General features: G+C 50.7%; 1 protein-coding gene across 2 annotated transcripts in view; it reads right to left on the minus strand.

Moving 5' to 3' along the window:
* The window catches only part of ZFP64 (ZFP64 zinc finger protein), a 73,668-nt gene extending 58,630 nt beyond the window's left edge, over positions 1-15,038 (minus strand). Inside the window, exons 1-2 of one of the 2 annotated variants that reach the window (XM_070472766.1) lie at positions 14,848-15,038; positions 11,651-11,890 (exon numbers count right to left, since the gene is read on the minus strand). In XM_070472766.1, coding sequence (XP_070328867.1) covers positions 11,651-11,890; positions 14,848-14,893 — 286 coding nt within the window. In that variant the 5' untranslated portion in view covers positions 14,894-15,038. The remainder of the gene's footprint in view (positions 1-11,650; positions 11,891-14,847) is intronic. The other variant, XM_070472765.1, reaches the window with a different exon arrangement.
* Between the last annotated feature and the right edge of the window lie 848 nt (positions 15,039-15,886).

Consider the following 15,886-nt stretch of genomic DNA (forward strand, 5'->3'; position numbering starts at 1 on the left):
TGTGGCCCCCAGCCAGCGGCGCTGGGTCCCCAGGCAGCAGCGCTGGACTTACCTAGGAATCTGCTACAGAGGCAAATGCTTGGGCCCCACCCCAGCTTACTGAGCCAGAAACTCTAGGGTGGGCCCAGCAATCTGGTCTAACAAGTGGCCCATGTGATTCTGATAAACACAAGTCTGAGAACTAACGGCGCAGACCATACTTTTCCATGCAGCTCGGCAGTAAACCCCAACCCAACTTTGTCTAACAGGGAATCCATCTCTCTCAGTTGTTGCTTTGCAAAAACCAATGGTTGTTTCTCCAGCAACAAAATTTGCTTCATCAATATCAAACTGACCTACTACTATTTCTAGGTACTTCTGGGCACAGTTACTTTTCATCTTCAATCTGAATCATCCTGCGGTATCTCAGGAGACATTTCAAACAAAAATTAAACCAAACACACATAGCTCCCCCCCCAAAAAATGCACACATCTCTGCCAAAGTGAGTAAAGCAGTGATGACTGATAATAACCCAGGTCATTCACAAACGTGCAAAGACAATTCCTTGGTGACTGCCTCCGGGCGCAGCCATCTCGCTGATTCCCAGCTGCAGCCCCCTTCAGGTGTTACAATGTGTCTCTGAACTGACCGAGAGTCCAGGCTCAGCCACTTCCTGCGGGTGGGACTTCAGGCCAGTCGAGGATCTCCTTGGAGCCTCAGTTTCCTCACCCGTCAGTGGGGATAATCACTGTGTCGGCTTCACAGGGACATCAGGAAGCTACATGAGAGCATCAGTAGGGCAGGGTATGGCCTCAGCTGAGTCTTAATAAACATTAATCCCTACAGCTGAACAGAACTGGGCACCAGACTCTGAGTGGGAATGATCAAGGCTTAGGGGGAGCAACCACTTGCCGGGAACCGGGGGGCTCCCCCGGTCACAGGACCCGAGATGAAACTAGGACGGCTGGTCATGGCACCCCGACATCCCAGCTCGTGGGACAGAAAGAAGACTGGGGGCGCAGGGGCGGGGGGTGGGGGGTTGTGACGGTGGCCAGGCACTCCCTACAGTCCGGCTGCGGAGTCTGTAACCCTCCGGGAGGCGCGTCCGGGGTTCAGGATGGTCCTGAGCCTGGGATTCCCACCCTCCCTGGAGACGCCGGCCTGTCTGCTGACCGCCCCCGCCCCGCCCCCACAAGCCTCAGCATCCCTTCTGTGGTGCGGCCCAGCAAAGGGGAACCGTGAGAGTGTTCTGCGGCAGCTCCTTTCCAGAAACCTGGTTTGCACTATTTCCTCCCACCCAGGAGGCCGTCTTTACGTTCTGCGGGCTGTTTCCCTAGGTGCACAGAGCTCGGGGCGGTCCTGCTGGTCTATTTTTGCCTTTGCTGCAGGTGCTTTTGGCGTCTTTGGGGAAGGCATCCAACTGGAGGGGTCACTTGGGGGTCCCTTGTTTGTCTTCAGATTTGGCATAAATAGTGGAATCTGAGTGTCCAGCAGACGTGAAGGCAGCAGGGACAACCCCAAGCACCCAGATCTGCTGAGCGGGGGAAGCGCTTCTAGCAGAGGCGTGAACTCACCCCCAGGGAAGAATGTTCTCAACCCTTCTTTCCACTGGGGTGACCTGTAGCATGAGCTGCCGCTTTCTGGGGGTGTGGGTGGGATGGGGGAGTCTCATTTTTAACTTTCCCCCAGAGTTCAAGGCCTCGCCTCCCCCGTGCGTAAAGGCTCTTACCATCAAGTGCAGTGTTTCTGGATCAGCCCCCACGCCCTCCCTGCACCCCCAGCAGCTCACAGCCTCACCCCTGCTTTTGGGTTTGTGTGACTCTGGGGCTCTCTCTGGCTTGCCACTGTGCCCAGCTGCACCTCTGAAACGCACAGCTTGTTATATGCAGCCCCGCTTTGTAGCAGGAGTACCTCGAGTGTTCAGTCATTCACTCATGATGTTGCTTAAAAAGTAAGACTGTCTCATGAATTTCATAGGGAGCCAAAACCGCTCTCTGAGCTTAGGACCCACTGGTGCCTGAGACCCGCTGAGCTCACAGGGGCCCCTGCAGCTCCTCCCACGAAACTGCCCTGCGAGTATCTGAAGTCGTCCACGTCCCCCAGGTCCCTTGGCTCCTCTTTCTCTTCCTCAGGTTAAAAACTCCAGTTTTAATCCTTTCCTCTTTTTTAAAACTAAAAGTGTATTATATTGTCAACACAAAAGAAAACACCAACTGGAGAATATCCAGGGAGCACAGAAAAGCGTGGAGAAGGAAAGCAGAGCAACGCTGTCCCCACGTGGCAACGTGCCCCCTGCACGACGTGCTCACGGAATTCTGCACTTTTCCCCGAAGCACTCATCTCCGCTGTAGCTAGCCACGTGGTAAACTATCTGATGACCTTCCTCTCCGCCATTCCGTCCATCACTGTCTCCTAGAGCCTCACAGGATTCTGGCAGGTCAGGGGCTCAAGGAACACCTGTCGAGTTAGTGATGGATCAGACGGCTCACGGATTCTTTTTACATAGATTTTAAAAATACAGAACTGAGATCACGGCTTCAATCATTTTGTATTCTTTTCTTTCTTATTAAATGATTAAACAATTTTGTTAAACAGTTTTGCTATGTGAAAGCATGCTGCCACGTTATCAGTTCATCCAAAACACCATTTCTCACGGCTACATAGCGTGCCACCATTTTGGCCGTCCCAGCTAAATGAACCCTTTTCTCTTTTTTGGACATTGAGTTGGTTTCTAGGGCTTTACCTTTATAAATAACAGCTATCCAAAAATTTTAACTTATCTCTTTAGTTTCTCTGGATACCTCCTGTAAGCTGAAGAACCGGGTCAAAGTGGAATGGTCATTTTATGGCCATTTTATAAGACCCTTCAGGGAAATCTAAATCAATATATATTCTCCCCTTCACCTTGGCTATCACACAGACTATCTGACAGGACAATATGAGATCATTTTAGTTTAATCTGCATTTCTTTCATAATTGGTAAAGAATCCCTTTTCACTATATTTTATTCATTCACATATCTTCTTTATGAACTGCCTGTTCAGGCTATTAGCTCTTTTTTTTTGTTATTAAGTTTTGACTTTTTTCTCATTTACTTATAAATGATCTTTCAAATCAAGGCTACTCCTTCACTGTCACATATTTAAATCTATTGTTTGCTTTTCCCCATATTGTCCATACTCACAGCTCACATTTAGGGGTCATGATTCGAGTGAATCAAACTCAGCATTCACTCCTGGGAGAATTCTGTAAGGAAAGGTGGTCTCATGCTCTTCTAAAGGGTTTCCCCTCATGTCATCCACACCTGATCCGCAGGTCCCGGTTCCAAGGGCTGAGGCCAAGGCCAGCTTCTGATTCCTGTCCCTGCCCCTCTCTCTGCAGCAGCTGGCTGGTCTGGGGGCAGACACGGGCACAGAAGCTGGACCGATCAGACCTGCCTGCCTGCGGTTAGGAACTGGGACAAAGACACTGTGGTTTGCTGTGGACATATCATCTATTTTGGAAAAAGAAGCACCCATGTGCCAGACATTGCCACCGATAGTGTCTAGAGTTCTAGTCCAGAGTTCCTTCCAGCCTCTCTCCCGGCCCAGTGGTTCTCAAAACTGATCAGGAAGCAGAGATTCTGATGCGAGGTCTGAGTATAGTCTGGTATATTTCTAGCTGTAATTTACACATGTTTTCCATTCTTTTTATGCAAAAGGAGAGAGCTTTGAGAACAGTTTTGAGAACTGCTGCCCGAGACTATTCCAGGAGGGTAGTGGCAGGAGAGTGGGTGGCCAGAAGGGCTTTGGACTTGGATTCCACAGCTAAGCCCCTTCTCCATGACCCTTTCTGGCCTGGCTACACCAAGACAGTGGAACTGGGCCTGTTCCCCATCTTAGCCGATGGGACCTCGGATTCCTGGGGAAGCATTTCCTCTCCATTAAAGAGAAGGTCCCTTTCCGCATCCCTGAGCTGGGCTGAGTGAAGACTTGAGGAGGAAAGCAGCCACCTTGTGGCCATGAGGAGCATTACTGCCCGGAGAGCAAGATGACGCAGAAACCCTGGGTCTGCCCGGCCAGCTCTTATCCTGGGATGAGCAGAATCTCACACTCCAGCCCTCTTGAAGCTTAGTGTTAAGAGCAACTGAAAGCATCCGAACTAACCCGAGCCCTCACTGGCTGGCCCAGACTCCCAGGACCTGCTCAGAACCACCCAGACGGGGTTGTTAAGGGAGGGGGCTGGGGATCCCCGTCTTTCACTGAAGCTCCAGCGGGTTCTTTTGGGAAAGGCTGCGATGAGGACTTTACCAAGGGTGCCGAGCGGCGGCCAGACGCACAGCTTCTGCAGTCCGAGAGCTTGGCTTCCAGCCCCAGGTCTGGCTCCCAGCCCCTATCTGCGTCTGTCACTTCGATCAAGTTATTTAACACCTTTGTGCTTTAGTTCATTATGGGTAAAACGGGGACAATAATTATTAGTATCTAATATATGTTGCAAAATTTTAATTTTTTAAATTAAACGTTAAATTCGTTAACAACTGAAGTTGTGAAAACCTGCTTCACACAGTGAGAAAACTGCTTGGCACAATAATAAGCAGCACGTAAGAAATTAGCCGGGCTTCCCAGGTGGCAGAGCAATAAAGGATCCGCCTGCCCACGCAGGAGACGTGGGTTCCATCCCTGATGTGGGCAGGATCCTCGGGAGGAGGAAATGGCCACCCACTCCGGCATTCTTGCCTGGGAAATCTCATGGACAGAGGAGCCTGGCAGGCTGCAGCCCCCGGGGTCACAGAGTCAGACACGACTGAACGACTAACACACACACAAGAATTCGCTGTTACTATTATTATTGCCGGATCCTCCGGGCAACTCACGACCTAGTTTGTTTTACTAAATTGCTCACACGCTCGGCAGCCTTCAGTGGCTCCCTAGCTCCTTGAGAATAAAGGCCGGATCAGAGCAGGGGCCGCTACTCCATGCGCCCTGTATCATCTCCAGCCACTGTGGTCAGAGCTCCCTGCAGCAGCAGGGGTCAGCTTCTCCACCTCCAGACCATCGGGAGGATATGCCCCGCTCCCGCTGTCTTCCTCCCAGAGGCCAGTGAGATTCTCAAGGTCTATCATGCGTGTGATCTCACTCATCATTTTCCCCCATGGCTTTCCCCGCCAAGACCAACCTACTCCATGAACTCTCTGCATGAGGGGGTACTGGTCACACATGGCTGGGCTTGTATGTCTTGGAATTCTCCAAGGGAAGCATCTCCATTATCTCGGCTCCAGCATCTGGTGCCCGCTAGTCCCAGAGCTGCCCTCACCGGGCCCTGGGTGAGGAGCCAGGCGCCATGCCATGAACCTCATGGACTTGAACGAGTTGAATCTGAACCACGCCCCCTCCTGCATTTACTTGGTAACTTTTACTGAGCGCCTAGGATGTGCCAGGCCTGCTGCTGGGCAGCCGGAAAGCAAGACTGATTAGTCCCTGCTCCAGGGAGATTATGGGGCTTCCCTTGTAGTTCAGTCCGTAGAGTAAGCCTGCAGTGCAGGAGACCTGGGTTCGATCCCTGGGTTGGGAAGATCCCCTGGAGAAGGGCATGGCAACCCACTCCAGTGTTCTTGCCTGGAAAATCCCATGGACAGAGGAGCCTGGCGGGCTACAGTCCACGGGGTCGCAAGGAGTTGGACACGACTTAGTGACTAAACCAGGCAGATTATAGTCTAGTAAACTAGAAGTTAAACCACTACCTTGCTTACTATTAGTTAGTTGTTTTGCAAATACAGAATAAGGGTCATTTAAAATTAAGAAAAGAAAACGAAACAACCCACTACTTTGAGGCCCACAGGCCAAACTGAGCCTTCAGATAATTCTGTTTTCTAGGCTTTCAACATCAGTTAGGTGGGCTGGGTCTTCCCCAGGTCAATGACCTCTGGCCAAAGACCACCAGGGACACACCTATAGTTGAATAAGTTGATTACTCCTTACGGTAGGGGAGGCCTCACCCCACGGGGGCTGTGGAGGGTCTCAGTCAGAGGGTGCCTGGAGGCATGTAGAGTTTTAGATGTGTGGGGCTCGTGGTAGGTGATTCTGCGAGGAGGCGTCAAGGAAGCCTGCACTGGAGGCTGTCGGGAAGTGGGGACAAGCCTATGACTTGATGTCTCAGCGACCGTGCTGAGATGCGGAGAAGGCGGAGCAGCAGATAAAGTCGATAGCGCAGCGGAGCAGCAGATAAAGTCGATAGCGCAGCGGAGCAGCGGGGCAGGAGGGGGCGCCCGGGGCGCTGAGGCTCAGGCAGGATAACAGAGTTCTGTTCTCAGTCTGCCCCTGCACGGTCAGAGCTGCCCTGTCCCACGTGGACGTTCTGGGACTCTCTTCAGCAGGGGAGCAGCATGGCCCGCGCCCGGGGAGTTAGCCCAGCTCCCAGCGACGCCCCCTCCCGCTCACAGCTGACCTGCTGCCGTATTTGCTGCCCCTGCCTGATCCCCGGAGCATCTAAATTCACTTCTCTGGCTAAAGACTGCTTGTTACCAAATAAACTGATGGCAACTGTGATAAGTGCTGGTTGAGGAAGCGGTGAAGAACCTAACCTTTGGGGTAGGGAAGGGAGGGAGAAATCATGGCCAGCTTCTAGGTGGAGGTGACTTTTAACCTGGGTCCTAAAAAAGTAGGAATGAACCAGAAGAGGCAGGAAGAGTCAGTGATAATTCAACTAATACTGTCTGGAGGCTTGCTATGAGTCAGAGCCTGCGTAAAATTTTCCATGTGCTGTTTCACTTAATTTCTACAGCCCCCTGATTCAGTAAGTAAGTAATGAGAACTAACCCTGACAGCTTGAGTGTCTACCATGTAGGAGTCCCTGGCAGTGACCCTCTGAGGTGAGTACTATCATCACTCTCCCGTTTTACAGCTGGGCAAATGGAGACCCCGAGACCCTAAGTTACCTGCCCGAGGTTACCTGGATGGGAAGTGATGTAGCTGGGATTTGAACCCAGATAGGCAGTCTGGCTCAGGAACCCAGACTCTCTCCACTACCAAGTTCCATGGCCTTTCTATGTATTTTTGTCCCCACTTTAAAAAGGAGACAACACAAGCTCTTATAACACAGCTCCTAAGGCCCTCTATAGCCAAGACTTTAACACAGGGGCCTGACCCCAAGCCCCATGACTTCAAGGGGGGAACTTAGAAAAATGCATGTAGGATGCTAGTTTTTTCCACCAGCATCAAGATCTAATTTTACTGCTTTTATAGAGAAGTTCTATGCCAAATGATAGGCAGCTTTCAAAGCTAGCAGGCAGAGAATAAATTTTACTTTATATCCAACATGGCAACCCACTCCAGTGTTCTTGCCTGGAAAATCCCACGGACAGAGGAGCCTGGTGGGCTACAGTCCATGGTGTCGCAAGGACCGAAGCGGCTGAGCAGGAGGAAGGGTCTGGTTTAATCAAGGACTGAGGAGGGACCACGGGCCCTGGACAAGGGCTGGGTGTGGGTATCGAGAGGAATCTGCCAGGGTGGGGGCCGGGCGGTGAGCACCTTTCCAACTGGGTCGAGGCCTGGAACCCCCGGGGAGCTTGTTAAACATGCAGAGGCCTGCGCCTCAGCCAGGCGGATCCGGAGGTGCAGCCCTGGCACCAGCGCCTTTAACAAGATCCCCAGGGACCCCGGTCCAAACTGCTGCTGCTGCAACGTTGAAGCCCAAACTCTGGGGAAGCGGGACCCAGCAAAGCAAAACTGTAGAGGAATGGGGGCGGGGGGAAAGCAAGATGCTGCCTGTTTGGGGGCGGAGCTGCAGGCACACGCGGGGAGAGCAGCTGGGCCAGCCAGAGACCCAGCGTCCTGCTAACCTCACTTGTGCGTTCAGCTTGATGCTAAGAAAGTGAAAGTCACTCAGTCACTTATCTTAATAGAGTGAAAGTCGCTCCGTTGTGTCTGACTCTTTGCGACCCCCATGGACTATACAGTCCGTGGAATTCTCCAGGCCAGAATCCTGGAGTGGGTAGCTTTTCCCTTCTCCAGGGGATCTTCCCCACCCAGGGATCGAACCCAGGTCTCCCGCATTGTGGGCGGATTCTTTACCAGCTGAGCCACCAGGGAAGCCCTTCATGTTAATAAAAGCGGTCGTTTACCGAATCCAATGACTGTCCCAGGTTCTCTATTTGGATTATTGCAGCGTCTCACAATAACCCAATGATATAGGCACCTAATTCTACAACCCAATAGTATTTGTTTGTTGTCTACTCACTAAGTCACGTCCAACTCTTTGTGTAGCCCGCCAGGTTCCTCTGTCCATGGGATTTCCCAGCAAGAATACTGGAGCGGGTTGCCATTTCCCTCTTCAGGGGATCTTCCCAACCCAGGGATCGAACTTGCGTCTGCTGCATTGCAGGCAGATTCTTTATCCCTGAGCCACCTGGGCAGCACCTACTAGTACTAGGTACCCTTTTTAATAATCCCTTTCTGCAGACGAGGAATACCGAGTGAGCGACATGCCCAGAGCCCAGGGCTGCCGACCGGGATGAAGGTCCAGCAGCCCGTCTCTGGCGCACGGCGCCCCCATCAGCTCTGTGCGGTGGGGAACCTCCAGCAGTGGGCGCCGAGGCGTACAGGGCGGTCGGCAAAACTGAGGCACTGCTACCGTGAATAACGGCTGGGCCGTGGAGATGCCAGGAGGCGGGTGAAGGTCTCCGAGCTGAGAACTAGGACAGAGGAAGGGGCGGTTACATGGTGCGGGGTCAGCTTCACCAGTGGACGTGAGACGCGGGCCCCCGTGGGTTCATCCACACAGAACCCATGCTGGGAATGATGCTGGGGGCCCAAAGGCAGTGGGACAGACCTTAAGTTTGTTCTGCAAACGATCATTAATTACGGGGACCTGATCTGAGAGAACAGTGCACATGTGTGTGGTCTCGGGCGGGCTCTTTGAGGCAACGCAGTTAAGCCCAGCTCTGACACACGCACCAGCGTTAAGTTAGTTCAAGGCAGAGGGGGCAACACATACAAAGGCTCAAGGTAAAGCGGCTCGTTCGGAAAACAGAAAGGACGTCATCACGGCTACTGTGGTTCGGAGCGGAGGGGAGTGTCCTGAGATGAAGCCAGGTCCTGTGTGCAGATGGCCCTGAACCTTAGGTTTTGCGGTTGAGCTGGTGTCAGCCAGGCAAAGGCGGGAAAGGTATTTCAGGCAGAGGGAACAGCACCAGTGAAGGCTCAGCGCCCAGAAAGACGCAACGGCCACACATGACGGGTCTTGAGGCCTCCCCTGTGCTGGGGCCTCGGGTCCCAGGCTTCACACTGGTGTGCGGGGTGGCTGGGAGTTTGTTTCTGAGAACAGATAACCCAACACTAGAGCTTCAGGGAGAAGACCATGAGGGCAAAGGCCAAGGGACCTAAGTCCCAGGGCTGTTTTGAACCTTGAACCATCTCTCATCTCCACTTGCAGCTTCACTTTATCCAGCTGTAAAATGAGAAGGTGGCACCAGGCTCATCTCTAAGGTGGGTTTCAGTTCGAACACTTTCTTGGTGATTTCCTCTAGGATGAGATTAAGAGAAACTCAGGAAAAAGTGGGAAGACCTCAAGGTAACCTGATTAAAGTTTGTGAGGTGATCAATTATATTTCAATGCTTAACAAATTTCAGCAGAAACATTATTTTGGATACATTAAGGAAACGACCACAAAACTTTACCTGCTGCCAAAAAATTCAGACACAACATCAACATACAACTGATAAGGTAAAAGTTGGTACCCCCACTTCGGAGGTTCTCCACATCTTAGCTCCCGATTAACTGTTTGCAAAACAATGAAAACAAGTCAGAAGTGGCTGATGGGCTCGATCAAGCTCCAGATGTATTTTGTTTGACCAGCAAAGTTTTTTTTTCCCCTCGTTGCCTAGCACGTGGGATCTTAGTTCCCTGACTGGGGATCAAACCTGTACTCCCCGCAGTGAGAGCACAGTCTTAACCACTGAACTGACAGGGAAGTTTCCTAACAAAGTTTTAAAATTTGGGAAATTTTACCTCTTTCAGTTTCTCAGAAAAACCCAAATATCTAACTGATTGAATCCAAAGAGCAGCTTTCTCTGTTTCACCAGAGTCCCCACCATCCCCTAACGACTTTGGCAGAGGTGACTCCTCTTTTTAACATTACCTGCCTCATCCCTGTTCCAGAAGCTTTCCTTGAATATAATATGTATGCATATATATGCCTTTTTGTATTTACCCTGAGACTCTATGTGGGTACACAGATCTAGCTCTCCTTTTCAGAGCTAAGTCACATTCCACTGTCTGAATTTATTCACCTAATTAATTATTAGATTATTATTCATCATCTGTGGCATTTATTCATCTAATCTCCTCCTGACATATATGTTACAAAGGTTCCATTTTCTTTACAGTATATCCATAAACACCCTTGTACATTTTTACTTGTCAGGTTTTATAGGATAAATACCTATAAAAGTGCACATACTGGGTAAATGTGTACATTTTAAAATTTGAAAGATTTTAAATGTAAGAATTAAAGTTTGAAAGATATCACAAAATTGCCCGGCTTATATGAATGGAAGCAGTATTTGATCTGCGTTTCTTTATTACTGAGTGATGATGAGGCAATGGCGCATCCTTGTATACTTGCTGGCTCTTGAGCAGCAACTGATGCTCTTTGCTGAGTTTTCCACTTAGTCCTTTTATTGATTTTTAGGGCTTTTTTTTTTTTTTAATATATGAAGGATATTAGGCCTTAGTCACATGTACTGCATTCCCCTCCCCCGCCCCAGTTGTCTTTAGGCTTTTTTTATACATTGTTTTTACTTTGGAAAAATGGTAACTTTATTTGCAACTACATAACAATTCTTTCTCTGTGTGTGGGGGGGGGGGCGCAATCCTATAATCAATCTGCTTTCTTTGGAAGGCACAGTACTAATAAATATATTTTTGGATTTAAAAATTTGAATGCCTTTAGCTAACAAACACATTCTCTATTTTCCCATAGGATCCAACAGTGTGTCTACCAACTATCTCATAAATGGGTGACTTACTATATTTAAAGTGATCTGTCTTGTCCCTTAAGGCAGATTATAAAGGAGTAAGCGTAGGGGTGTGTGAGTGTTTGGGTGTCTCCGCGTGTGTATAGTTTTTATTCTACAACTTTGACGGTTTCATTGTGCACATTTAACTTTTGGATCCATCTGCGGTTTCTTTTGGACACGACCAAGAACTCAGATGAACTTTTCTGTTTTTCTGGTTGGCGGCACAGAGAAGGGGAGTCATCAATACTTGTTTATAGATTTAAAAAATTTCTTAAACATTTTTTTTTGTCCTTTACATAAATAATGCAAATTCAGGAATCACACACTTATTTCCACCACCCCAAATAACCACTTTTTCCTTTTTTACCATTTCCTGCATGTATTTTTTTCTTGGTATATAGGGTTTTTTTTTGGTTTTGTTTTAAAAACCTAGTTTTTGTCTGGTAGTTTTGTTTAGCACGTGACAACAATTTATAACTGCTACCACTTAATGTTTTAACCTAGCAGTTCCCAAACCTGGCCAGGCAGCTAGCTTCCCCATGGAGCTTGTTAAAATTAATGAATCAGCAATCCTAGGGGGTGGGCCCTGGATGTCTATATTTTTAACAAGATCTGTAGAGGCGTCTGGGACACAGCCAGGCCAACTCTAAGTGACTACCCCACCCCCCAACCATACCTGTGATCGTCTGGGTCTCGGAGGTGATGGTTCGAGTGGTGGTCTGAGTCTGGGTGGCAGGCACCGTTTCCTCCGATACAAACTGGACCGTGCTGGGCGCCGCCCCAGACGTGCCGGTCAGCTGGCAGCCACTCTGCTTGTGAGCTACAAAGGCGTCCAAATTGTTAAACTGCTGCTTGCAGATGCCACAGATGTGGATGTCGGGAGTCAGCTCCACCAGCACTGTTGTGCCACCTGGAACTTCATGGGACAAAGGGGAAGTCAGGGGTTAATTTCAGACAGCTTGGAATGACAACACACACCAGACCCACATAAGAAAAATGGGCACGGTGGCAGACGTGGCTAGCTGTTGGTCCAATATCTATCTTGCACACAGAACCTCAGTTCTGCCCAGCAGCAACATACCCACCCAAGTAATGCTCCTGATTATTCCCTGTGGGGGCACTAGTGGTATTACATGCAAAAAGGTTCTTCCCTGCACTTCAAGAAGGCTACCCTGCACTTCAAAGGACCATCTTCTATCTCAGATAAAATGTAATTGTACTTCTCAGTCATTATGAAAACTAATGCTCCCACTATTCCAACCCTCTCCCCCATCATGAGAACCACTAGCCTGAATAATTTTGGTTCATGACATACTTGGGAATCCCTCCAGCACAGTGCTGGAGGAGCTTCAGGGAAAAACATGATAAAAAGGGAGCTGACATGGTTGGCACTGTTCATCTCCCTTCAGCCTTGAATGCAGATGTGATGCCAGGTGCTTCTGCAGCCATATTGTAACATGAGGTAAATAGTAAGATCTCTACAAAAGTTACTTCACTGATCCCCTAAATCAACCCTAGAACCAATCAATTCCAGACTTCTAATTAGGCCAGTATAGTTCAGTTTAGTTACTTGTAAGCAAAATTAATTCCTGACAGAGACATTATTTCACTATAGTAACAATATCAAGAATTAATACTGTATTTAATACTTGCAAAGCGCTTACCATAGTCCTGGCACTATATTAGAAACTGCTATATAAATGTTTATTAAATAAAGAAATACAATGAATAAGTAACTAATAAGACAAACTGAATTTTTATTTTAAAAGTTTTCTTTGCCTTATTACAAGGAAATTCATGTTGATAACAGAAAATTTGGGAGAGAGGAAGCAAGGAGGGAAATTACAGTCTTTCCACCTATGGCTACCATGAACATTACAAAATATTTTCTTCCATTCATTTTCAATTAAAAATTATTTATATCGTAGTGCATTGTAAATTAATCTTTCCCCCAATACTGTTGTACAAGCATTGTGCTCTATCACTAAAATCTCTTTATATATGTATATATATAACTATTTAATGATAACACATTATTGCATATTTTCTAAGCCTCATAATTTCTCACTAACTATAAGGTTTGTATATTATTCCCAACTTTCCCTGAGTCTAAATAGTATGAAAACCACCTTTGTGCATATACAGTCGACATCCTTGCTTCATAATTTTTTTTAAAAAAACTTATAAAATATTTGCATTATGTCCAATGTCCCATTACAACCAAGACATCTCTGTGCAGAAAGACAATTTGGTTGACTTCTAAGAAAAGATACTTTGCACTGAGCATGGTGGTTTTATAAGCCATCTTGCAAACACTGAAATCAATGGATAGAAGGATGTGACATTTCTCTTCTCTGGAACACTGTCTTCCTGTAGCTACTGAGGTGCCCGAGCTAAGAGAAAGACAAGGAATTAAGAGGCATAGTGACTGCATCGCTGAGATTCCTTAATGGTAGGACTGATATCAGGGAGGAGATGCGGTGAAGTTTGTGCTTCATAAGGTGGTTAGGAGAATTAAATGAGATGGTGCTTGTAAAAGGCCAGCACAGGGGTCCCCAGCATGTCACGTGATGGGGTTATTACTGAGGGGTCCTATTTGAATTTGAAAATATCCCCTATGAAAATCTGTAATGAACTGAGACCCAATAGAAAACACTGGGTCTATTTTTTTGTTTGTTTTTTTCATCATCATCAACAAAAAGAATTTCTTTATCTTTGCCAGGCTCCTCAGTCCATGGGTGTCTCCAGGCAAGAATACTGGAGTGGGTTGCTGTGCCCTTCTCCAGGGTGTCTTCCCAAGCCAGGGATCGAACCTGTGACTCTTCCGTCTGCGGCATTGGGAGGCGGGTTCTTTACCACTGGCGCCGCCTGAGAAGCCTCTTTATCCTTGCAAAGTTCTCCAAACCTGTCTGGGCATCAGAATAAGGGCTGGGGTGGGTTTAAACACGGACACGTCCGAGCCCCACTTCGGAGATACTGAGTCCTATTGCAGGTGGGGTGGATGGGGACTGAGGTTTAGGGAAATCTGCGCTTCTCACAAGTTATGCAAGGAACCCACAGACAAGTTTGGGAGCCAGTGTCTTCCAAGTCGTTAGCAGTCACATCTAACAAGTGCCAGGGGTTCTCAAACTTCCTGTGCCTCCAAATCGCCCAGGGCAAGGCCATCCTCCTCCCCCCAACCCCGGCCCCGCCGCCTGGTAGGTGGGGCCCAGAGAGCTCCCCCCCCCCCCCTTAAAAAAAATAAGCTCTGGAGCTCCCAGGTGGCTGGTTCGCGCTCAGCCCCTGGTCTACACTCAAGGAATCAAGGAGCCCGGCGAGACCACGGGCTTGGAAAAGGCTGTCATCATAATGAAAATGAACCCCAAACTCAAAACGCAAAGAACACGCCCACGGCCCCGTTCCCCATTCAGATCTCCACCTTGAACGTGGACAAGGCTTTCCAGGAAGCCTGCAAGCCCAGCCAGCCAGACCTCGTGCAGTCCTCCGAACCCCAGACTTCAAGGATTCGGGGCCACCGAGACAGAAGTTTTCCCATCAGCGTGGCCGCGGTTACCCCCAATCCACCTCCAGGCTGCGCCGGGGGCGGGGAATGCCGCGAGCGGGTAGGCGATGGTCGGAGCCGCCAGCCCTCCCCCACCGCCCCCTGCCCGGGGGGGCTCTCTGGAAGCTGGCGAGCGCCCCCGCCTCGCGCCGGGTCGGGAGCGCCCGCCCCCGGCCCACCCCGGCGCCTCCCGTCCGGCGCGCCCGCCGGGTCCCCGAGACGCCGGCTCCGGGCCGTCACCCCGATTTCGGGGCCCCGGGCCTGCCCGCTGCGTCGCAGGCGTGCTTGGGCCCGGGCCCCGGAGCGCGCACTGCGCCCGGAAAAGCACTTACTTTGCACTGAGCCCGGGAAGCTCTCGCCCTCGCTGCTCGCGTTCATGGCGGCAGACTGGGGGGCGAGGGGGGTCCCTGGCCGGCCGGGGTGCCAGGGCGCGGGGCGCGCGGGTCTACATGGTGCAGGGACTTTTCCTTTTATTTTTCCACCCTCCCAGCCTTCCTTCTCCCAACTCCGCGAGGCGGGGAGGACGGATGTACAGCGAGCGCCACTTCCGCTGCCTAGAGGGCGCTGGCCCGGCCCGGCCGCACCAACCTGGCTTCGCGGCTGCGGCTCCCGGGGGAAGCAGCCGGCCAATCCCGATGCCCCGGGCCGCGGGGTCCCCCCGGGGTCCAGACGGCGCACACGCGGTGGGGCGGCTGCGGGTAGCGAGGGATGCGCCCCCTACCCCCCGGGGCTGCAGCAGCCAGCGCCCTGTCCGCGCCCCGGAGGGCTGGGCCGGCGCGTTTGGCACCCCCACCCGGGCTCTGGCGCCTTTGCACCTGCCGCTCTGGGAGTCTGGTCCCCGCCGAGTCCGGGCAGCCGGGTCGCCCCGGTGGTTTGCAGAAGAGGACCGAGCCGGCAGCAGTTGGGTGGGTGCGTGGGGCGGGCCTCCTGCCCAGCAGTGAAATAAAGAGCACCGTGCTCACGTGCTTGGGTGGCAACTGGGATCGGTCGCTGGGGCAAGACCCCTGGCCCCGGGGGTCCGCCAACTCTTGTGTGCATCACAACCACCCAGAGAGCTTGTTAGGACGGAGGCCGCGGGGCCAGCCCAGAGTTCTGACTCGGTGGGTCCGGGGGGAGGCCCGAGGACCAGCCTTCTAAGTGACAAGGTGGAGTTCCTGATGCCTGTGGGCGCTGCTCCCCACGATCTGACCCCGCGCTCGTCTGACTTCACCTGCTATTCCCTCCTCCCCTCAGGCGCCAGCTCCAAGCTCTTTCCAGCCTCAAGGCTTTTGTGCTTACTGTTCCCTCTGTATCCACCTGCCACCCTGCCTAACGCCCTCAGGTCTTGATTTCAAATGCCATCCACAGAGAGGCCCTTCTTGGCTAGCCCCC

The sequence above is a fragment of the Odocoileus virginianus genome, chromosome 9, assembly GCF_023699985.2.
Source record: "Odocoileus virginianus isolate 20LAN1187 ecotype Illinois chromosome 9, Ovbor_1.2, whole genome shotgun sequence".
NCBI classification, from domain to species: Eukaryota; Metazoa; Chordata; class Mammalia; order Artiodactyla; family Cervidae; genus Odocoileus; species Odocoileus virginianus.